Source organism: Corythoichthys intestinalis, chromosome 9, assembly GCF_030265065.1.
Source record: "Corythoichthys intestinalis isolate RoL2023-P3 chromosome 9, ASM3026506v1, whole genome shotgun sequence".
In the NCBI taxonomy this organism is placed as follows: Eukaryota; Metazoa; Chordata; class Actinopteri; order Syngnathiformes; family Syngnathidae; genus Corythoichthys; species Corythoichthys intestinalis.
The window spans coordinates 31,271,975-31,296,489 of NC_080403.1; the positions used below are offsets into that span (position 1 = coordinate 31,271,975).

Genomic DNA, 24,515 nt, shown 5'->3' on the forward strand with positions numbered 1-24,515 from the left:
GAGACGTCTGTGAAATGACAGATTGACTCATGTGCCATGGCGCTGCAGGGGGAGACTTTTCACTTGGATCATGTAATATTAATATCTGACGTTCATACAATAACTACAGGGTCATTATATAATGAGAACATTTTTGCTGGTATCGGCAGATTCTCAAAATCATGTGACTGACTCGGGTGCGAAAACATGCGATCGGGACATCCCTAGTGTGTAAAGTGGTCAGCATTAGCAATCATTAGAAAAATGATGCATAAAGGAAATATTTTGGTCAATTTTATGGATTGGTTAAAAAACGCACTGACAGAGTGATGTGGAATATTTAAATACATGTGAAAAAGTATAAAACAGCTTATTTATTTATTTATCTTTTTATCCATTCAAAGTCTGATACACTAACACTTTGAGTCAATGGGATAAAAAAAAAAAATCCATTCATGTTTTTTAAATCAGGTCAACAGACGGTACACAGTTGTCATGTTAACTGTCGAGACTATTTTAAGAGAATGTATTGGCTAGGATTTTTAAATACGCTTAGATTATTGAGAGGCCAACACACTGCAATGTGCGTTTTCATTATCTTAGATAAATACATATCAGCGATGTTTGCAGCATTTAAACCTTTACTTGCTACCTTTATGTATCCTTACAGAGAATACAATATACATTGTACTGCACATTAAAACCACTGTACCCCTATAACCTACGCACGGTGTGGTGCATGCAGAAAAAATATGTCGAAATCATGGGTTGAAATATAAGATGAAACATTTTTTTAATTAGTTTTTCAATAAACACATTGAGTGTAAACAACAGTAAGCATGTGATTGTAGATACAGTATATTCTAGCAAGATAAAAAGTATTAAAGAAATGTAGAAAGCCTTACATTAATTCATCTATTTTAGAACATTCATGATTCTATTGCTGGTTTACGGCAGTTGCACCGCAAACAAAGTCTAAATCAAACGTGATTATCAATGTACAAAAAGTAAATGGAATCGTTGATACAACATTACATAGAAATAGCTAACATTATCCAATAGACAGTATATAAAGTCTAAACGTACTTCGTCAGCTTACATTTGATTCATAGACAAGTCATTGGATATATTCCAGTGCACAATAGTCATTAGTAAAACTGATTTACATGAGAATGATTGCACCTTTACACTCCTGCTAGAGAAAGAAGATGAAATGTGTGGAATTAGCACATCTACTGAATCTGTGACAATACTCATGCTATAAATAAAACAAAGTGTCTACATTAATTCGTGAAACAAAGAAAGCTGCCAGTGTCTGTCAAAATAGACAGTAGTTCAAAAGACAAAATGTTTAACTTAGGAGCTGAAGTCTGTAAGAAAAAAAACAAAAAAGCATGAAAAATATAAGGTAGTTGTCTTGTACATGCACATATTCATTATGTGCTTCTGACAAGTCTCTCAAAATATGAGTGATTACTCTCACCACATGTAGTAGCTGCGTGTTGTGTCCACCTGGCTAGGTTTGCTCTCAGAGGAGCCTTCTTTTTCTTTTTCACTATCAGCCTCCCACAGGTTGATAAGAGGGGGGTACAGCTCATTCAACGGTATGGATGAGGTTTTCTGCATGTACTTTTTCAGGGAATGATGATAGTTTTTCCTTTTCCAGCGCTTGGCAATGTATACACTCAGGGATGTCAAACTGATGATTGCTAAAATTGTCCCCATAACTGCTGCCAGAGCCACGTTGGTCGCTTGATCAGACACTTCCACGGCGAAGGTTGCTTGTTCTGTCGTTACATTCACGCATGACTTCTGTGTTTGTTGGTGGATGTTAGAGACAGTGAGGCAAACTTCATACTCGGTCGCAGGTTGTAAATGAGTGAGGTTATACTCATGAACATCTACAGGAACCTTGGCAGTGTACGTAATATGTGGGTTGTCTATTTTCATGGTGGCAGACGACCACTTAAGGTCAGAAGTCATTACATTGGAGTTTACTTTCCAGGAGACCAGAATTGAGTTGGAATCCGCCCGTTTGACAGAAATTTTCATAAACTGAGTGTTGTCTAGCAGAGTGCCGTTCACGCGTATGGATGTCACTCTTGTGTCGGCTCCCTGGGAATTCTGAGCCACACAGGTGTACCTGCCAGAGTCTTCAACCTGAATGTGTGAAATCCTCAATGTACCTTCACTGCTGAGGCTGTATTTATCAGATAAGCTGTCTATCATGATCTTGGCCCCTGTTGGTGTCACCCAATAGATTTCTGGCCAAGGCTGCGACATGGCTCTGCAGTCCAAGTCTAGACTGGTGCCAATGTCTACGTTGAGGTATGTGGGAAATGTATCATGGCTAATCATTGGCAAGCATTGATTTGCTAGGTTATTTTGCACAACATCCTGGACGTGCTTACCCCTGACTTCCATCGGCATGGAACAAAACATTGATAACGGTTCCATGAAACGGACGGTAGTTTTGTTGGTGCTCATCCATTGGATGGTGCAGTCACAACGAAAGGGGTTGCTGTGGATGCTGATTTCACGGAGGTTGGGAAGAGAATCCATGGTGGATTGATAGAGGGCATTCAGTGCGTTGTTGTTCAACATTAAACTCTCCAAAGCTGGGGCATCACGGAAGGCGTGACTGTTGATGTAAGAGAACTTATGATTGTTCGTTGCCTCCAGCTTAGTGAGTTCAGGAAGATTATCCAGAGCATACCGATCGATAGAAACCAACTCGTCCATGTTGTTGACCCCTAGCTCCTTTAGCTTCAACATGTTCTTGAAATCTCCCTCCTGAATCTTGTGCACTGGATTTTTGTTTAAATCCAAGAACTTGAGGTTAGGCAGTTTTTGAAGAGCTTTTTGGGGAACTCTCACTAACCTATTATCATAGAAAGAGAGACTTTCTAGGTTGTCCAGGCCCACAAAGGCATTTCCTGGGATGTCTGTCAAATCCATACCTGCCAAAACCAAGCTCCTCAGGTTGCCAAGAGGCTTGAAGTTAAAATCAACAATTCCACGAACAGGATTTTCCCCAATCATAAGGATCTCTAGATTGGGTGTTGATTCAAACCACTGGCTGCTGATTGTTGTGAGCTTATTGGAGTTAAGGTGAAGCCTTAGCAAATTGTGGAGTCCAGAGAAAGCGTTGTCATAAATAGTATTAATCTGATTGTGGTTAATGTAGAGTTCCTGCAGGTTGCTGAGGTCCTGTAGACAATAATCAGGCATTTCCGTAATCTGATTCTCTTCTAAATGAAGTGTTGTGAGCTGTGACATATTTGTGAGGCCAACATCACGAATGTTACTGAAGTTGTTCTGGGATAGGTCCAACTCTGTGAGGTTGAAAAGCTGCTCCAGCTCTTCACTGGTCCTGGCAATGTAGTTGCTTTGCAGCAATAGAACCTGAGTATCAGTCGAGAGGTTTCCAGGGATGCGTGTCAGGTGCAGGTCATTACAATCCACAGTGATTGCTTCTCTGTATGTTGACTGTGGCGTGAACCAGGGTCTGATCTCACACACACACAGCTGGGGACAGTCATTACTTTGTACAAGGGATATACTTGTTGATACCACAATCAGGACAGCAAACATCTGGCCTAGACCAAAGCACCATAACCTCCATCTAGCCATGCTATAGGAGGACAGGAAGAGGGACAGATGACTTTTGAAGAGAGTAACTAACAGTCATCAACCAGACCTTCACTCAATATGTATTTGAGTCGAGTAAAAGTGCCAGGAGGTGAGGCCAACTGATGTCTTGGATAGCAGGATTATGTAGTTGAATGTTCTGAAAGAAAAGGCAAATGCAAGTCATCAATGAATAAATAGGTCATTTTTTTTTAACCAATCAAACATTTATTGAAAAGTCAGATATATCAAATGAGAATTAAACGATTTTACCAAGTTACCCCTTCCCAAAAAAAATGCTCTAGTTTTCTTGTAAGGTAATAAATTATGTGCAGCATCAACAGTTTTGAGACTGCAAGTCAGCTCATTATGATGCAAGCACGAAACACTGCTGTGAACTACTTGGAAACAGCTCAAAATCCTCTGAGAGCTTTCATCTATCTAGTAGGCCCATAAGGACTTGATCATTAACTTCTGTGAATAACATTAAACACAACAAGCCATTAAAAACATGCACAACTAAATTTTTAATGCAACGACGTCAAGACCAAATTTAGGACGGTATGAAAAAAAAGAAATCAGCCATGAATTTTTGTTTGACCACTTATTACATAAGTATTCACTCCAATTTTAAGTCTTCCGATCATAAATTTGGCTGAAAAAAATTTGAATGACTTATTGGATTTACTGTTATTAAATTGAGCCCTCTGGCTTCCACTCCATGCCACTATATGCAGTTGTCAAGGAACTGTTTCAAAGACAACAGCTTTGAGACAGATTAACATAAATTCATGTTTCCTTCAAGCAAATGTGTAGACACTCTGTTCTATGCAGCAATTCCATTCTTGCTAATTTCTTACAAAATCGATTTCGTTACCAGCACATCTTTAACAACACCCTTGTTTTTATATCAACAGAAGCAAGACATGCCATTACTCTATGAGGTGAATGTATCTAAAAACCTTCCCAGTGTAGTTATGCAGCAGCACAGTCCAATGCCGCCAATGCTTTGCATTATGGTTAACGTAATCTTAAGAAGCTAGTCTTTAAGAGGCTTTCCAGCAAGAGAGCTGACTAATTCATCTGAATCTAGAACCTGCCTGGCAACAGCACTAGGAAGACTAGAGCACTCAAAATTCCCTATGGTACAGGGTGTAGCAATGGTGATACAGGGATAAAGTGTTGCGTTTAGTCCTGAAGATAAAAAGACTGTACAGTATGTTTTAGTGGCATCTGTGGCTCTCTAGATTAGGTAGGTGTATTAGACGCAAATTCGGAAGATGGGAATCCGTCACGCTCTACTGTTATTGAAAGCAATATGGATAACTCTAAATTACTTATCATTTTTTCTTTTGCAGTGTAATGACATATTTTTTCAAAGATAATTCAGTTCTTTGGTGGTGATACTGGCTTTTAGGTATAAAATTCAATGCAGCCAATTTACGGATGTTGCTTTCGTAGCTCTGCACCCGCCACCCCAAAAATAAAATCAAAATAATGCCACCCCAAAAATGAAATCAAAATAATTATATACAGTACTGTGCAAAAGTTTTAGGCAGGACACCTGCCTAAAACTTTTGCACAGTACTGTATATTATATATGTAATACAGCGGAAAACACAGACAAGACTGAAAAAGCAGTTTCTGCTCTTGCACCCCTATTTATAATAAATTGCTGTATTTTAAGCAAAAAGAACTGTTTTGTTTGATAGAACAATATGTCTATATGCTGCGATAACAGTTATATGGTGCATTAAGCCCCCGAACTATTTTTAATTTGTCCATTTTACCCTGGAGACCCCCGTTTACCGATACCGCGCAACTGCTTTTGTTTCAACCCAGTCATAAAAAAAGGTAAGTAATGATATTTATTATTCGAAATGTCTATCATTTTTAGCTTAGAATCATTAATTGATGTCTAATCTTTAGTTTAAAAAAAAAAAAAAGACTTTATAAAATTATTCACTCGCATATTTAAAACTTTTAAACAAATTATGTCACAATGAAACAAATATTGTCAGTAAAGAAGTCATGGATGAATCTAATCATTGAATATATAACATTAGAGAAAATATCTGCCAAACAGACAAATAAAATGGACAAATACGAACAACAGTGGGAAACGGTCGCAAGAATGATGAACATAGAATAAGGATTCTCTCTCACCTGCGAAGGAATGCCACAAAAATAATAGAAATGTATACATAAATGGATGTATGCGGGGTGTCCAGGGAAGTTGTATGCATCCTTCTGCAGCTGGAAACTGGACATGTTTAAATCCAAACTCTTTTATACACTCCCAACAGCATGTAATAAATAATTTTTCTTCCTTCACAGTTTAGTCGGTCAATGGGCTTATTTTACAAGGATACTCATAGACAATTGGGTTTCCAGCTACTGGGGATCATATGCAACTTTTTTTTGGAACACCCTATATATTACTTATCAGACTTGGAACAATTAAGGAACTATGCGTAAATAATACACTTCACTGGTCCTTGGCATACATCTAATGGTGTTGGATAAACCTCTTCTTCTATCAGCTTTACAGGTGGAGTTTGTTGGCGTCCTGCCCTGGGCCGTCCCGCCGCTGGTCTTGGCCCCCGGGATTTTCGGCCGGGGCTTGTCTGGTTGCGTCTGGCTGTGCGGGGGGTCCCGTCGGGCGCGCGCTGGTGTCGTGGGCGGGTGCGGGGGCCGCGCGGGTGCCGGTCCGGGGCCGCGGCCCTTCCCCGGCCGGCCGGGGTGGGGTGGAGTTGGGGTGGGGGCCAGGGGGTGTATGCGGCAGCCATGGTTCCCTCCCAGGTCCGCCCGGCCGGAGCTGCGTCTCCCTGTACCGGGTGCCGGGGAGGTGCCCTCTGGTGCCATACCGCGCGCCCCTCTTGGCCCGGGGGTGGGTTGTGGGGGTGCGCTTCCCTCCCCTTGGTCTGTTTCCGGCCCTGTCTGCCTCCCTAGGCCGCGGCGGCCGCGGCTGCCCCCCGGCCGGTGGGGTCGTTGGCGGGGCCTCTTGGGGCCCGCGGGGCCTAGGGTGAGGCTCGCTGTCCCTTGCCGGTGGGGTGAACGCCCCCTGGTCGCCGGCGCTTGGTGTGGCGCCTGCTCGGGGTGCCGGGTGGGTGCTCGGTGGGTGGGAGGGGGATGGGCGGTCGCGGAGGCGCCGTGGGTGGTCTGGGGCGGGGATTGATCGGGGCCCTGACGCTTCTTCCGCCCTGGGGCCGGTGGTTCTGGTGGACGGGGCCACGCCCGCGGGAGCCTGCCTCTTAACTCACGCACTTCTCACTTCGGCACTGTAAATATTTTTCACCCTGGCACTTACATGCTCATACATTTCTCCGGGGAGAGTTGGGACGAGGCTTTACAGTCCCAGCCCGACTCCCCCCTGTTTTTAATGCACCACACACCAAGGCTGTGGGATGGTTGGGACCTGTTGGGGGGGGGGGGAGCCTCACGGCTGCCTCCTCACCACAGGCCCCGCCATCCCTGCACCTTTTTTAAATGCACCACACACATCATACTCCACAGGAGAGCTCCGGCAAAGGGCGGTGGGACGGGCGGCTGGACAGAAACTCCATGCTGCGGTCCCACTGCCCCAAGCCAAGCTCTCCTATTTTAATGCATACATTGCACTACCCTCCCCTCACACCCCCATCACGGTGCTGGGTGATGGCTGCCAGTCGGGAACCTGGCAGCCACAGTAAAAGGGTGGTAGGTGGGTCCCACACTTTTTCTATATGGCGTGGCTCCCGGGGTGTGGCCTCCCCTCTGCCTCGGCTGCCGGCCGCGGGAGTGGGTTGGGGGGTCGGGTCTCCGATCTTGCATCGCCCCGTGGCAGTTCCTGGGCGTTCTCCTGCCTCCGCCTTCCCCTCTCTTCTCTGGCTGGGCATCCGCCCTGCGCTCCGTCGCGGGTCGCTGGCTGGGCGCCGGTGTATCAGCGGGGTGTCGCCTGCACCGGCGGGGGACCCTGCCTTGCCTGGGGCTTGGTGGGCCGCTGGGGGTCCCGTGGCGTGCCGTGCCGGTTGGGGGGCTGTGGCTGTGGCTCGTGGCCCGGGTGGGCGGGCGGGGGTGGGTGTAGGCGTGGGGTTGGTGATGCGTCCCCTCCTGCCATCCCTGAAGGCCGGTTGATGGGCGCGCGGGTGGCCCGGGGGACCACCCTGGGTCCGGGGGGGGGGGACGGTGGCTCCTTTGCTGGGCGGCGGGAGGAGGGATGGGCTGCGCATGCCCCCCCCCCCCCCCCCCCGCCCTCCCTCCCCAGGCTGGCTGGGTGGGGGCCGTGGCCCTGGGTTGGCGCCCGCGCGGTCTCTCCGCCCGTCTGCGTGGCTGTCGCGCGCCCGGTGGGGCTTGCGTGCTGCTGGATGTGGTAGGGCATGCTCGGGTTGGAGGTTCCGGTGCCGGGATTGGCGATGCGGAGGCGTAGGGTTGGTCGCCAACGGGCTTACACTCATAAGAGATTCACACGATTACTGGGTTCTAGATCACAGAACTGATTTGTGTACACTCTACCCCTTTCAATCACTTAGCTTATAGTCTTATAGACACCCCCACCCCCATTCTCCTCTTTCACTGGCCAATTGGCCCCCACATGGTGTAAACCGGAAATACATCTTGCTGACGATAGCACCAGCATATTAGTAACTAGTTTAGATGTTCAATGTATTTCTAGTTGTTGTTTGTGTATGTGTTTCTTTTCTTTCTTCTCTTGTATTTCTTTTCTTCTGTCCCCCCATAATCCCTTCCTGTTCGCTGCTTTGTCATAATAAAAAGGTATTTTGAATGATCACAATGGGAGTATGTCACACTCTCCATGTGAAACATTAAAACTGTTCAGAATCCGGGCACTTAGACTTCCATTCTCTGTGTCAAACAGCTGAACAGGACAGGTTTTTAAAAAAAAAAAGAAAAAAAAAAAAGTAAAGAAGTCATGGATATCTACCTCATAACTATCGGTTAATTGTATTATTATTATTTTTTTGTTACTGTCGCATTTTTCTCGATGTTTTAGATGATAAATAATCGATCCAAACAAAGAAGAAACTGGAAAAAAAAAAAAAAACGTTTAAAAGGATAAATATTTGAAAAAGAAAATCTCGACCACTCCTTGATGTCTGCGATTTCTGCATTGTGACTCTTGTTAAATTACGGTGTTTCACCCATAAAATCCCCCAAAAGTCTGTCTGTGGTCATTCACAACTGTGCCACCATTATATTATAAATACAGTGTATCACAAAAGTGAGTAGACCCCTCGCATTTCTCTAGATATTTAAGTATATCTTTTCATGGGACAACACTGACAAAATGACACTTTGACGCAATGAAAAGTAGTCTGTGTGTAGCTTAAATGATAGAGTTCTTTTTTATTTTCCCCTCAAAATAACTCAAAATATAGCCATTAATATCCAAACCACTGGCAACAAAAGTGAGTACACCCCTTAGAAACTACGTACATTCCTACATGTCAAAATTGAGTGCTGCTTGTCATTTTCACCCCAAAATGTCATGTAACTTGTTACAGGAGTGCTGTCAGCATTGCTGCAGAGATTGAAGAGGTGGGTGGGGGGGGGTCAGCCTGTTAATGCTCAGACAATACGCCGCACTCTACATCAAATTGGTGTGCATGGCTGTCACCCCAGGAGGAAGCCTCTTCTGAAGACGGTACACAAGAAAGCCCATCCGTCTCATTAGACCATAGGACATGGTTCCAATAATCCATGTGCTTTGTTGACATGTCTTCAGCAAACTGTTTGCGGGCTTTCTTAATATCTAAACCCCTGGCAACAAAAGTGAGTACACCCCTTAGAAACTATATCCCTAAATGTCCAAATTGAGTACTGTTTGTCAACAAGCACGAGACTGCAATCAACTGATTCCACTTGTAAGACACCAGTTTGGTGAAAAGGTGTCCTCTTGATGGGTTGCAACGAAACAGTTGCGGCCCTTTGTGGAATAGTTTGCCCACCCCTGCTAATTACTCTAAGATTGAGTTACATGTCAACACCTTTTTTAAAATCGAGAATCCTGCCCTAATATGTCGGAAAAAATAACTACTTCCACACCAGCACATTTGTAAAAAAAATAATAAATTAATTAAAAAAAAAAAAAACTTTTTTTAAATTAAAAAAGCTTCCACAGCCAACCGTATTCATTCATTTTTAAGTACATTCATAACAATGCACAAAATATAATTGTCCATAATACTCCCATCCTTCGCATGTGTTCTTCAATATAAAGCATTGCAAGAGTTTGTAAATGAATGCAGTCAAAAAAGCACCTGTCAAATTTACTCCAAATGTAAACAGTGCTCTCATGTGTGACGTAGGGACAAATTTTGTCGCAGTCAGTAACATTTCCACAATTAAATCTTTGATTATCAGTGTCCACATGATGGCGCCACATAGGCAGAATTTGCACATCTTTACTTTGGATGCAGTTTTTAAGAACCCTCGTTAAAATGTGCGTATGGCTGCTAGGCCAAACCGTAGAAAAAGTTCTTCTTTTTGCCAAATATCCTGCTACGTGTGGACATGGCCTGAGTCACCGTAAGTAAACTATTATCAGCGCCCAACATTCAATTTTTTTCTGTATGTGGAAATTCAGATCATGTACAGACAGCATTGTTACATTACACATGTCTTTAATTAATCTTTAAGATACTTTTTGTTGTAATTTGAAGGGTCGATTTAACTTCATCCCCTTTAATATCCCCATTTATAAACAAAAAATTGCTAACAAACCCTTTTTAACTCATTTGCTACCAAAGACTTATTCATACGTTTTTGGGACACTTACTTTCGCTACCCAAAACGTAGAAACAGTGTTGCTTAGGATGTTCAACTGCTCATAAAAACAAACAAAAATGCTCTGCTGCTAACACTTCAAAGATCCCATCCGGTCCTTTTGCAACAACAAATTCTGCCAAGCCCATTGTGTTCGAACTCTTGAACCCACAGGAAACCTTTAAACACAAACCAGGTGACTAAACATTCAAAACAACACAACACGAAAGACAAAAAAACAGGAAATTGAAAACCCAGAGGCTTAAACAATTGATGCTTTAGACCTAGTGGAATATACAGGCTTAACGCATTGAAGCTTTGGACACATCGTTACCTACAGTATACAATAATTACTAAGAATAAATCGTTCCATTACATTGTTTTGTTAAATGACAGCTTAACTCCCTTTATTCTGTTTTTGAGAGAGAAATAAAAAATTTTTTTAAAATAACTGCAACAGAAAAAAACTAACTACAGCTGACTCTGAAATTGATGCCTTTGAGCTTTTAAGTATTCCTAACTCAACTCAACTTTGGGAAAAGCCTGACATCACAGAGGGTGACTAGTGTCTCGGAACGGATTGTGTTCACCCTCAGACATGCCACAATATAACTAATGTTAATTGTAATATAACTGTGGGAACCTTATGGTGATGCTTTCCATCTATAACATAAAACAAAGTTTCCTAGTTTTGCGCCATGTCACGTGACTCCAATTTGTTTCAGGATTCTTGAAGACAACAAGGCCACTAACCATCAACAACACTCACGTTATTGATTTCATCCTGCTTAATTGCTTTACTTGCTGGGCTATAAAGTGACTCTGTTGACTAATGAGTAGAAGTAACGCATGTGTGATGTTTTCAAGTTACATACTGTGCTTACATAATTATGCAAGTGTGTTAGCTATTTAAAAAAAAAAAAATCCAAATACTAGCGCAACTCTTTATGAAGCTGGGCACCATTCAAGTTCTTAATTGCAAGTAGTGCTATATAACCGACCTTGGTTTGACTGAGGTCCTCCTCCATCCATTCATTCATTATCTGTCAATCAATCACAGGGCACAAATTAACAACTAACCACTCACAAACACACATACAGACAATTTAAAGAGTTCAATCAACACACATTGGATGTTTTTAGGATTTGGGAGGAAGACGAATTAATAGTAGACGATGGAGTCATTTTTTGCAGGTCTGCTTTTATCTTTTTTGCTCTTGTTAATTTATTTATGAACAAAACAGTGTGTAAGTCTTTTTATTAGGATATTGTCGTTTCCACACACATGCCATAAACATGCATAATAATTGAAGACTCGAATTGCCCTTAAGTATGAATAGTTGATCTATAGCAGTGGTTCTTAACCTTGCTAAAGTTACCGAACACCAAAAGTTTCACATGTTGAGTCACCGAACCCTTCGGAAGTAGATAATAAAGCTTTTTTTTGTTCAAATTCAAAACTGGTATATTTAAGCAAGCAAGTTCGAGCAAATTCCCGTTCAAGATTCTTCTCATTTTGACAGCATTTTTTATTTAAAAAAAAGTCAAAATTTTAAACCGCGCTGCCCATTGGTCTGTTGGATTCCCTCATACCATGTGCAAGTCAACCTTCCACTGAGCAAACCAGTGCCTCCACCCATCAGATCAAGAACTCGCAGTTAAAAGAAATGGATTAAGCCTGTAGATTGGGAGCAAACAAGTCCAAAACCTGGTCTAAAAAGCCACTTTGCCTGGATTTATTCAGCGTACAAAAATAGGGGTTTGCATTTTTATACCTTCACCGAACCCCTGGGATTCAAACTCAGGTCCAGAACCACTGATATATAGAATAAAACTTCCAATAAGTAAAGTAATTTCAAATTTTGAAGAAGCACAACTCAAATGATTAAGTTTTTTTTAAGTTAACACTGTTTACTTGATAAAATGAGTTGTGTGAAGTTGTATGATCATGTTTTGGGCAAAACTTGCATTTCTGAGTAAATAGAAACTGCTCAAATGTCACCATCAACGCAAATTCCTCCTAAACGTGCCTCAGCTTGTCGCGGTGCCCTGTGTTGATTGCAGCTGCTGTTCGATCCTTCATATCACTCATTTTTGCTGAAAGTGGTGGTACGTTAAAGGGAACCTCGGACTTAAAGACTTGTAGGCTCTAATAAGCCACAATTGTTCTCTTTTACTAAAACATGTTATTAGAAACACATAAAAAATTGCCATTGGTTTAAATATTTTTAATATTTAGTACATGTTTTGACCTACAGAGGGCGCCATGTTTTTATACCTGCAATGGACGCTCGGTGTGATGACGCAGCTTGTCACTGTCACTCGACAAATACTCCCTGGTTACAGCAATTCCTTCTACGCGGCGAGACGTCCAACACATGGGCTCATTGGTTAAAAGCGGCGAGTGCTTAATATTCGTGTTTTTATTGAGTCTTTATTACTTTTTCATTGCCTCAAAATACTTTTTGCACATGCTTGATTTTTCTTGTGGTAATTTTAAAGCAGACGGTTGATCTGTTGACCACATTAGTCATGTAGCATATTTAAACCACCCTTATTTGATATTACTAACGTTTAAGTATTTTCTTGACGCATCTTTAGTATGTTCTGTCTGTATGCATCTAAACAAAACAAGCTGAAAGCACACGGTAGTACTTTGGGTGTCAAATTAGTCTCTTGTAGCACGTTTCGCCGGTGTAGCACATTTTGGCAGAACACCATTTTTTTTCAACTCTCGTCTCATCCCGTCTTTCCTGTTTATTTTGCTTTTGCTGCTCGTTTTGTGAAATGTCGACAGTGCTGTCATGCTCATTAATGTTCCTCTCTGGTTCAAATTTAAAGGGTTGAACAGATGACATGTTTATGTCGCTAGAGTCATGCCCGGCAACGTAACCATGTGACGTCACCGCGTGGCGACGTCAACAACAATGGCGACCTATTTGCTTAACTAGTTTTACAAGTTGTATAAAAATGAAAACATCAAGAAGGCTTTCAATATCAAATTATTTTAACTCATAAATCTTTTAAAAACTGCAAGTATTTCTATCCGTAGATCCCTTTAAAGATGTTATTTTCCCAAGAAGTTATGTTCCAAAGAATATCAAAGAAGAGCTGCAATCAACACTGTGGTCAGTGACATGCTGAGAGGCGTTTGGTAGGAATTCTCATATCGGCTTGATGCTGTCCGTGCTGCTGCTGGTGCCACATTGAACACTTGTAAACGTGAAATAAAACTTGAAGATACTGTATGTTCAACACATGTGTCAAAGCTAGATTTTTTTTGTAGTTTTGTAGTTGTTTCATTCTTTATCATCAAAAGGATGAAGACTGGCTACATCCACTCTCACCTCGTAGACACCTGTTCACTGAAGCCAAACAGCAACAAAGGTGAAATAGTCTGTGTCAGATGAGACTGACACACAAACACAAACACCAATTCACGGACACAAAGAGAGAATATATAGAAACTACATAATCACTGTTTAACGATTAGAATGACTGCGGTCATGCCAAAGAAGATCATCGGAGGTGGATTGTAACTACATCTGTTGTCTCTGAGACCTCAAGCACAGAGGACAAAGGGGCTAATACCTTAGCCCTTCTTATATGAATAATGGTTAGTGGCTTTAGCTCAATAACCCAGCTTCCCCCACCATTCTGTTCTTTCTAGCGTTCTCCCTGCTTTACACCCTTGAGACCTCAGTGTTGCTTGGGGCAGGAGGGAGAGTTGGGGGCTCTACCTCCCTTGAGCCCTGCTGTCTCCAAATATCCTGATAGATGCAAACACCTGCTTGCATAGTGATTAACGAGTGCATTTTAATGAAAATAAATTGCCCCCCCCCCAAAAAAATTACAACACAACACAGGTTATTTTTGTATTGTCTTAGAATATAAACAACATAATGCATGTTCAAGAATAACAAATGAAACAATCACTATCTCTCCTCACATGTCCCACTTAAAACTATCATCAGCCCCATCAGCATCACTCCTGCACAATAGTGCAACAGCTGCAGCAAGAAGCATCGTGCACGACCCACAATGGACCCCCTACCATTACCTCCATTACCCAGAGCAGCATCTTCAGACGGGCCCTGCCTCGAGACAACTCAACTTCTTGCGTTTAGAATGCAGCAGACATCTGCCCATATCTACTTTGACATTAATATGCAAATCACATTTGGAGAATGTTGCGCACGCTTGCAGTTCCTGCGGGTGTAGCAAGTGCCGCAAAGACATCAAAGTTTGTTTTTGACGCATTGCCGGCTCAACATATTTGGTTAAAACCGCATATGTGTTTATAACTACAAATTCTCCACTTTAAATAATAGTCTGATTCAGCATGTGATAGGTTCAATCTGACTGATAAATTAGTGGATGTGCCCTTGAGTGCGTCTGGATCAAAATTAAAGATCAGTTCACTGTCGTCACAGGGATGTAACAAACTACATGCTTCCTTTTATAATATATAACTACATCAAATCTATTTTTCAATGAACATAAAAAACAGATTTTGGAAGATAGAAGTACGTCCTCACCTTGTTGTCATTTCCTTCCTCCAAAAAGGGCAAGGTGTAGCCACGGAAGAACCAAAATAACGACTGTTATTGCCTCGTCACAACAAAAGCATCACTAAACATGTATTCCGTTATCTCGTTGCTCCTCTGCTATTGACGACTGGTCTGCTCACAGCGATATGCGTGTGTGTCCCATAAGATCAGTCCCATTGCTGCATGGCGGTCTGCGGAAGGAGAGATGGCCAACCTGCTGCTAGCTTCCACTGAAGAATTTGTCGCCTCGCTGGTGGTGCTCCTCTCCGCCAACAGTTGAAGAGAGGGAAAACAAATGATAAAAACACCTGGCGATGGCCACACCAGTCAGCTGATTCCCCGGCTCCCTATTGGTGGAGCGCTGCTGTCTGTCAAGCGCGGCCAAGCCAAGCAGCCGCCATCTGCTTAGGCTTGGTGGGAGGAGAACAAAGGCAGCAGAGGGCGGCTGGGCCAGGGCGGGTGAGAAAGGGTGGGGTTGGCTGGGATGGGGGTTGGACAGCCGGCCGGGTGCTCCTATTGTGATGTATGCTTTTGTAAACATATCGAGGCTCTGTTGACTACCACAATATCATGTGTTCAAATACTAAATATAGAGAGCCCTCCTTAAGTTGGGGCCCATTATTCATCCATTAATATTAGGAGTGTGACAAAATATCGAAATGGTGATTTATCGTCTGGGCCGTTCCTGACCAATTTGGTACCCTACGCCAGGGGTCCCCATCTGCCGAGCCGTGGACCGGTACCGGTCCGTGGCGCATTTGCGACCGGGCCGCAAAGAAAAAATAATTTAATAACGACCGCATTCTGGCCAAATTAACCCTGTGCCCCTGCTTCACACACCAATATCTCTGTCTACTCTAGATATAATACTACGGGATAGATTACAATGTTGTCATAGAAGTCCATTGATTGGACTGCTAGCAGTACATCTTGTTTGTGTATCTATGCGCGCTTGTCCTCGATAATAGCGTATTACTAGGCCGCGGCGCAGCACATTTGTTCCCGGAAATAATTAGCCCCCACACGAGCGAAGATAACAGGAAAACAGACGTCTTTGGAAACATTTTTACGGCGAAAAGGGCACCTGACGAGCCTACAACCTCGAAGACCCACGAACTGCGAAGGAGTGGATTCGTGACCCGTTTGTGTATAAACAGAGAGATCGCAAATGACGGCGACCTTATTAAACGTACATTTGAGACAACAACTCTACCGAGGTTCTGGATTAAAGTCATTCTGGAATATCCTGACATCGCGACAAAAGCGTTGAAAACCTTGCTACAATTTCCAACATCGTATCTTTGTGAAGCGGGCTTCTTAATTAATGTTAACGACAAGGCGAAGTCGTTAATGGTGAGCGCGGTGTGCAGCTGTTGTGTGAAGCTTACATGGCAGGATGAATCTGAGGAGAACTTTTCTACAAGTCCTTCCATGATCAAACGTAAGTTAATATTCCTTTCTTTCAAGAAAGTTTGTAGTGTTTACTTTGGAATCGCTGCATTTGTGCATTTTGCGGCTATGTATAACATTACGCGCATGCGCAGAACCCCATCGTTGCAATTTTTGATGGGTTGCAAAATTTGTCAGAACACCGGTCCGTGAAAAAAAAGACCCAAATAACACTGGTCCGTGGTGCAAAAAAGGTTGGGGACCCCTGCCCTACGCAACATATTTGTTGGCACCCCCCTCACCCCTTTTTTCACCACATGTTAAGGGTGTAACGGTACATGTATTTGTATTGAACCGTATCGGTACGTGGTGCTTGGTTCGGAACGGTGGCGTACCCAGAGTCATAGCGTCCCATTAGGCATACGCAGGCAATTGCCTAGGGCCCCCAGCCAGCAAGGGCCCCCAGAGGGCAAACAGATTTGGCACACAAAGATTTAGCACACTCAGCTTCACTGCACTGCCGTAGCTACAAGTATTGGGAGTGATTCAATACCATGGAATCATTTAGCAGATCATTTAACAATTCTGTTATCAGCCCCAATTAGCATACATATTTAGCAAGTCCTATCAGTTTCAACACTGCATGTATGTGCAGTCACCAAGAATTTTATGAATGTTCTTGCTGTATGTATTATGTTGGTTTTCACAGGCCACCTCATTATTCATGTGACTACTTAAAGAAATGGGGATTTTTTCCAAGACAGTCTATTAATGGGTCTATCGTATTCCTCGTTGAATACTCTATAAGAAAAATATAACATATATTCATCTAAAATAATGCTAAACAATTTTATTAGCAATTTTATATACTCCTTTTAGCAAGGTTCCTTGGGTATGCGTTATGCCGCTGCGTACGTTCCCATAGCAACCAGTCCTGTTATTGTCCTACGTCACAAGCGCTGCATATTCTGAGAACAAGAATAGGCGTAAGCGTAAGGTGCCCATTTCGAGCAGAGGACGGCCACCCCACGTGTTAGAGGATTAATCTGTGCGTCCATGAACGAATGTAAGTATTTCCTCTTCATGCCATAAAGTTCTTATGATAAGTTAGAGCCATTATCAGCGCGACCGTTTCGTGTTTTTCCTGTTACGTCGGCTGGTTGATCCCACTCGTTCTCGCTGAGTCAAGGAGGGCGTTCTTTACCAGTGTTGTTAATCTTACTGAAAAAAAGTAATTAATTATAGTTACAAATTACTTCTCCCAAAAAGTAATTGCGTTAGTAACTCAATTACCTGAATGTAAGAGTAATTAGTTACTTGGCAAAGTAATTGGTGATAATTACTTTTTTTTTTCCCCTCAAAAAAAAAAAAAAAACATTGGCCACACTATGTGAAGTTTTTTGTGAAGGTTTTTGGTACAATTGGCCCGAGCCCAATTCTTTACCCAAATTTACCCTTTACCCTGAATCAACTGTTAAAAGTTGTTAAAATTGCTCCCATTATTGCATTTGTTCCCTTCTCTCTACTTTCGACATATGAAAGTTTTAAAACTGTTTCATCATTTAAAGATAGATTCAAGTCAAGATTTTGCCGATTTAGAAGTATTTTAGATAAAAAGTTACTTAGGTTCGCTAGGAAGGTTCTCTACAACAGAGCCGTCCTAAAAAGTCTACTGCTTTAAGATGGCGGCTGTCTACTAATGCATTTAGTGCCATGCAGTGTTGTTAATTTTACTTTAAAAAAGTAATTAATTACAGTTACAAATTACTTCTCCCAAAAAGTAATTGCGTTAGTAACTCAGTTACCTGAATGTAAGAGTAATTAGTTACTTGGCAAAGTAACTAGTGATATTTTTTTTTTTTTCTCAAAAAAAAAAAAAAAAAAAAAAGGTCACACAATGTGAAGCTTAAAGGGTTTGGGGGACAATTGGCCCTAGCCCAATTCTTTACCCTCCACTTAACTAGACACAAGGGTATTGCGATAACTAGCTAGTAACCTTTGCTATGTGTGGAAGTCATTTAAAGTTGTGAATCAATCGTTAAAGTTGTTAAAATTTCTCCCGTTATTGCATTAGTTCCCTTCTGTCTACTTTAAACATGTGTAAGTTTTAAAACTGTTCCATCATTTAAAGATAGATTTAAGTTAAGATTTTGCCGATTTAGGAGCATTTTAGATTTAAAAAAATTACTTAGGTTCGCTAGGAAGGATCTGTACATCAGGGCCTTCCTAAGTTCCTGAGAGGTCTACTGCTTTAAGATGGCGGCTGTTTACAAACGCATGTAGTCCTTAAAACATGTTGGCAATGCAGCAGTGTCTGTCATTTGCATCTAGTTCTATAATATGATATCTACCGTGTCATGTGGGGCCTTGTGGGCGTAGTTTGTCGGCTATGGCTGCAGTCAGGTATTATTGGAGCCACCTAGCATCGCGGTTGCAACGGCGTCTTCCCCACTCCTGCTCTGCTCTCGTCCCCGTGAGTCCGTTTCTCTCAGACTTTTTTTTATTCAACCAACTTAGTAACGCATAGTAACGCACGCCTTTCCCGCCTCAGTAACGGTAACGGCGTTGCCAAGATGAGAAAAGTAATTAATTAGATTACTCATTACTGAAAAAAAATAACGCCGTTAGTAACGCCGTTATATTGTAACGCCGTTATTAACAACACTGTTCTTTACATTATATTCGCATTGCACATTTGCTTTAAGAGGGAAGGTGTTAGTTTAGCATCTTAAAATGATGTTGCACATCCAAATGAGTGTAAAGTGCTTAGTTTTCGCCACTTTTATGGCCAAGATGACCGCACACAGCGCACTCGAACCCCCCCACCTTTGTGTTCATTTTACTGCGAAAATGTGTGTCACGTGACTCAGAGTGAGAGTGGGCGGCGATCGGGCCTTTTTTAATTGGCAAAATGAAGAGAAGTTATCTGTCTGGAAATGAAAAAAGAAAGAAAAAAGCAGAAGAGGAGAAAAGGAAGCAAGACAGCGGTGAGTGTACTATGTTACTGTAGTTTTTTGTCCTAATGTAGTCGAAGCACTGCAGACTAGTAGTAGTAGTAGTAGTATTTTTATGTCCTAGACCAATTAACTGCCTTGACTTGTTGTAACTAGCTTGTTAGCGTTTCTTCACACAAGATGTTACCTAGAACATGCAATTGGGGGGGTGGGGGCACTTTGAGTGTCCTAAAAAGCGCTCTATGAGAGCGAGGCGTTATTAGACTTTTATTAAATATGCTATTGCTCCAAGTCCAACTGCCCCCCTTACTTGCACATGCTCAAAGGGCCCCATGTTGCCTGGGGCCCCTGGGGACCCTTGCTACGCCTCTGGGCGTACTGAACGAGTTTCTGACGTAATGTAACTCTTACTTTTCGAGGCTGTGAGTCGATCGGTTTACAGTTTCTTTGTGTAGATTATATTTACTCTGTCTTCTCTACTATAATGAGGACCAACACGGTAGGCTAGTATAACCCAGAAACATCAACGCAGTGAAACGCGGGCGTTAAAGTCAATCAGCCAATGCACACCAGTCGCAGTGCGGCCACGAGTTAGACACGTCCCAGAAGCGGCTCAACACGACACACTCAAAAAGAACGGCAGAGTTTATTATTTGACGTGAGACGCAACCCTCCTGCGTCAATACTACTACCGTTAGCTAGAATCGGGCAGACCGGAAGACACTCGTGTAAAAATACGGTGGATCCAGTCGATTTTCAAACTAATATGCAATCGTAACCCACTTTTTGAGTCCATCAGATCTCTTGAGTGGTAGATACGGGCACAGTTGACTTTTCTTTGTTGATTTACTGCTGTTTTCTCTGCTCTAATAATAACCAACACGGCCCCATGTTCAATACGAAACCCTCCCACCACAACAAAACACGTAAGAACTAATATTCACATAGGAACTAAAGTTATACAACATAAAATATACAATATAAATAAATACTACATCACATTTGTAAAATATAAACACATAATAACATAAATAATAGCCCATTTAAAGAAAATAAATTGAAATGAGCTAAAACACCTGTAATTAGATACCAAGAATTACACACAGATCCTGCTTACACAATTAAATTTATTAATTTCTGTGTGGTGCTTTAACTTGAGAAAATCCACCAATAAAGCTTTTGAAAACCGTTCATAAGAAGAAAAAAAATTTGATTCATTGAGGCATTTTATTTGTAAAACACATGGTAAAATCTTTGTCATTGGGATTGCTTTTCTCTTTAGCACAGGACTTCTTTTTTCTTCTTTGTTTCAGAAAGAAAGCTGACCAATACTTGGGGTCTGAAAGGCAAATTGTTGTTGGATTATCTTTAAATATCTGCTATTTTTTTAGCAGAATTCTAACTTTGTATAGGCTAATGTTCCTATTGTTGAAAGCACAAAGGTATGTAATAAACAACTAGCACATTTATATTTTGCATTATGTTTTCTTACTGTACCGAAAATGAACCGAACCGTGACCTCAAAACCGAGGTACGTACCGAACCGAGATTTTTGTGTACCGTTACATCCCTACCGCATATATTTAAACACTCACACTGAAAAAGCACATTATATCTTTGTAATTTATTATATAAAAAAAGACTACAACGAACAAGTGCAGAAATTAAAAGAAAAATGCTCTAGGCGGAAAACACAGACAAGACTGAAAAAGCAGTTTCTGCTCTTGCACTCCTCTTTAAAAGAAACTGCTGTATTTTAAGCCAAAGCAACTGTTGTGTTTGATAGAACAATATGTCTCTTTGCTGCCATAGCAGATTCATGGCGCATTAAGCCCCAAACTATTTTCAGTTTGTCCGTTTTACCCTGAAAACCCCCGTTTACAGACGTCGCGCAACCGCTTTTGTTGCAACCCAGCCATGAAACGAAGGTAATTAATTATATTCATTATTCAAAATGTCTTTCGTTTTTAGCTTAGAATTATTAATTGATGTCTCATATTTCGTTTGAAAAAAAAAATCAACTTTAAAAAATTATTCACTCACATATTTTAAACTTTTAAACAAATTGTGTCACAAATGAAAAAATGGCGTCTGTAAAAAAGTCACGGATCTCTACCTCATAACTTTTGCTTTTTTTTTAGTGTCACATTTTGTCCGATGTGTTAGATGATAAATAATCAATCCAAACAAAGACCAATTGAAAAAAAAAAAAGTTTAAAAGGGTAAATATATGAAAAAGACCATCTCGACCACTCCCTGATGTCTGCGATTTCTGCATCGCGACCCTTGTTATATTACCATGTTTCACCTATAAAATCCCCCCAAAATCCAGCTGTGGCCATTCACAGCTGTGTCTTGACACTCAGTACTACATACTACATGGAATTTTTGGATCAAAACAAGCTAAGTACGCGATAATATCTTGTTAAAGCGTCTGTAATTCTGCTCTCGCGTGCTCTCTCTTCCAGATAGGGTTTTGCTGTTTAAAAAAATTTTTTTTTCTTTTTTAATGCCCTCCTGTTCGAAATGTTTCTTCCCCCAGAAAATTGGGATTTTAAGCTTTCCAATGATGTATCACACATGCATATCGGACAATTTTGAAATGTGGCCAAATTGGGGATCTCAAAGCAGAACTTCAACTCACATGAGTGTTTTCCGCCTCTAATACCTACTCAAAAGCACCAATAAAAAAACACTTCAAAAACAAATGAATAAAATAAATTACAATTGTTATTACAATATGATTAACACCAACCCACACAAACCAATATAAAGACACACAGAACACTTTAAAATGCAACTTAATAAATATTGTCAGTAAATGGTGTTATACTTGTATAGCGCTTTTCCACCTTTCAAAGCGCTCTACACTACATTGCCATCTACCTACTGGTGACACAACACCTGGAGCAATGTGGGATTTAGTATCTTAGGATACTTAGGTGAGTTCATCAGGGCAGAGAATCAAACCCACAGCCTCTAGGTTGGGGGACAACTACTCTATCACTGAGCCACGCCACCCCAACATAAGTCACGGATATCTATCTCATAACTATCGCTTAATTGTATTTTTGTTTTGTTTTGTTTTGTTACTGTCACATTTTCCCCGATGTTTTAGATGATAAGTAATCGATCCAAACAAAGGGAAAAAAAAAAAAAAAACGTTTAAAAGGGTAAATATTTGAAAAAGAAAATCTCGACCACTCCTTGATGTCTGCGATTTCTGCATTGCAATTGAGTTTTGGGATCGAAACAAGGTAAGTACACGATAATATCTCATTAAAATCATGGCGTCTTTAAATATGCTCTCTCATGCTCTCACCTCCAGTTAGGGTTTTGCAGTTTAATTTTTTTTCTTTTTTTTTTTTTAAATGCCTCACTGTTCAAAAATTTTCTATCCCCCAGAAAATTGACATTTCAAGCTTTCCAATGATGTACCACACATGCATCTAGGACAATTTTGAAATTCGGCCAAATTGGGAGTTTCAGAGCAGAACTTCAGTGTTTTCCGCCATATGTATATTGTAATCGCATCCTGACGTGTGCATGCGAAAAATAAAACATACAGCTCCGCCCGCTAATCGGAGTCTGGATTAAGCCAAATTAGCCACTCGCAATGCATGCATGTTTCTTTGTTACAGTTTCACAAACTTAAACAAATTACCTTATTTAAAACAAGAATTAAGACCAAGCCTTGTGTTTTATTGGCGGACATTCAATCTTAGCGAGCTGTCGGGCAGTGTACAAGGAAACGCACTGTTTTGGGCAGTACACTAAAATGTTTTTGTATTTTTTTTAAGAGCTAAAAAGTAACAAAATAATCCAGAAATTAAAATGGCATTTCCAAAACAAACAAAAATATACACGTTTAATCCTCTGCAACACTCACAGAAAAAGAAGAAGAGGAAATACAGTACTGTAACATGATTGGAGCTTTTGTTTAAATGTTTTTTTTTCTTCCCGGTATCGGATCAGCACTCTTTATCAGTAAATTCTCAAAATCAGGCGACTCAGTGCAAAAACATGCGATCAGGACATCCCTATTTTAATTGATATAAAGTGGCCAGGTCTGAGGCATGAATTTCCCGGGCTGAAAATGAATACCACTTCGTGCCCTACTAATAACCTACAGAAAAATATAATTCCACACCTAATCATTCAGGCCTCATACAAAATGCTGCATATAGATCGCTAGAATATACCTATGCGTATAGATCACTAGAATATACCTACACCAAATTTCATTGTGATCCGTCCATGCATAAAAGAAGAAAACAAGAAGAGCAGTGATTTGACAGGCCTTCAGTCTGTAACAAAAAAAAAAAAAAAAAAAAAAAACGAAAAGGGTAAAAAGCGGCTCAGGCATCAACGGTGCACATTTTGCTATTTTGTATTTACTCTATTTTTCGCAGGATAAGACTCGATTTTTTTTTTCTCAAAAATTGACAGTGTGCCATAAGTAGGAATTTTATGCTGAATGACATCAAACTTATTCTATTGTTGCATAACTGTGTGAATAGCTCTAGACATGCATCCAAAATTCATCAAACCCTTAAAAACAAAAATAATAGAAGAAATAATAAGTTAATATATAAAACAATAATTATAATATTTAACGATAGAGACCAAGTGACAAATGCAGTACTCCGATGTACTAATGTACCCTATAATAATGTGCGCCTTATATATGAAAATAAACTTGTTCATTGTTGGTGTGCCTTAAAATGAGGTTTACCTAATGCAAATTGCAATAGCAATTGCAAGTGGCAACCAGTTCACTATGTCTATACAGACAGTTAAGTCTTCAATCTAACTACCATCAATAATTTTAGAATGTGGGAGTACTTGTACAAAATTCATGCATGCATGGGGAAAACAAACTCCACATCGGAAGGCCGAAGCCCAGATTTGAACTCAAAAAAATAAAACTGAGGTGCACGTTTGCAAAGTTGCACATGAATAGAATGTCGCCTCATTTTCTTACAGTAACATACTGTACATCAATTCACCCACTGCAGCAGATGTACATGTTCAAATCAAGGTAATTTGGGGGACTTTTAAATGTTATTAGTGTTGACAATCATTCACTATTGCATTTACACAAATTAACAGTTCAGATTCTACAATCAATTTAAGACGCGTGTTTTAGAAATGGTGAAAGAAGCCACATTATTCGGAAAAATACCCTTAGGCTGAGAAATGAGGAGCCTCGCATTGTATGGCAAGGGAGTTGAAAGACAAAATAGTG

General features: G+C 41.1%; 1 protein-coding gene across 1 annotated transcript; it reads right to left on the reverse strand.

Moving 5' to 3' along the window:
* Window positions 1-500: 500 nt before the first annotated feature.
* On the reverse strand, window positions 501-15,205 carry lrrn1 (leucine rich repeat neuronal 1). Its single transcript, XM_057846102.1, has 2 exons — window positions 14,913-15,205; window positions 501-3,769 (listed from the first exon to the last, which is right to left on the reverse strand). Exon 2 carries the CDS (start codon window positions 3,610-3,612, stop codon window positions 1,459-1,461), a length of 2,154 nt encoding a protein of 717 aa, XP_057702085.1. The 5' UTR covers window positions 3,613-3,769; window positions 14,913-15,205; the 3' UTR covers window positions 501-1,458.
* Between the last annotated feature and the right edge of the window lie 9,310 nt (window positions 15,206-24,515).

Coding starts and splice junctions, on each gene's coding strand:
- lrrn1 (XM_057846102.1), bottom strand. CDS start 3,612: ATGGCTAGATGGAGGTTATGGTGCTTTGGTCTAGGCCAGATGTTTGCT.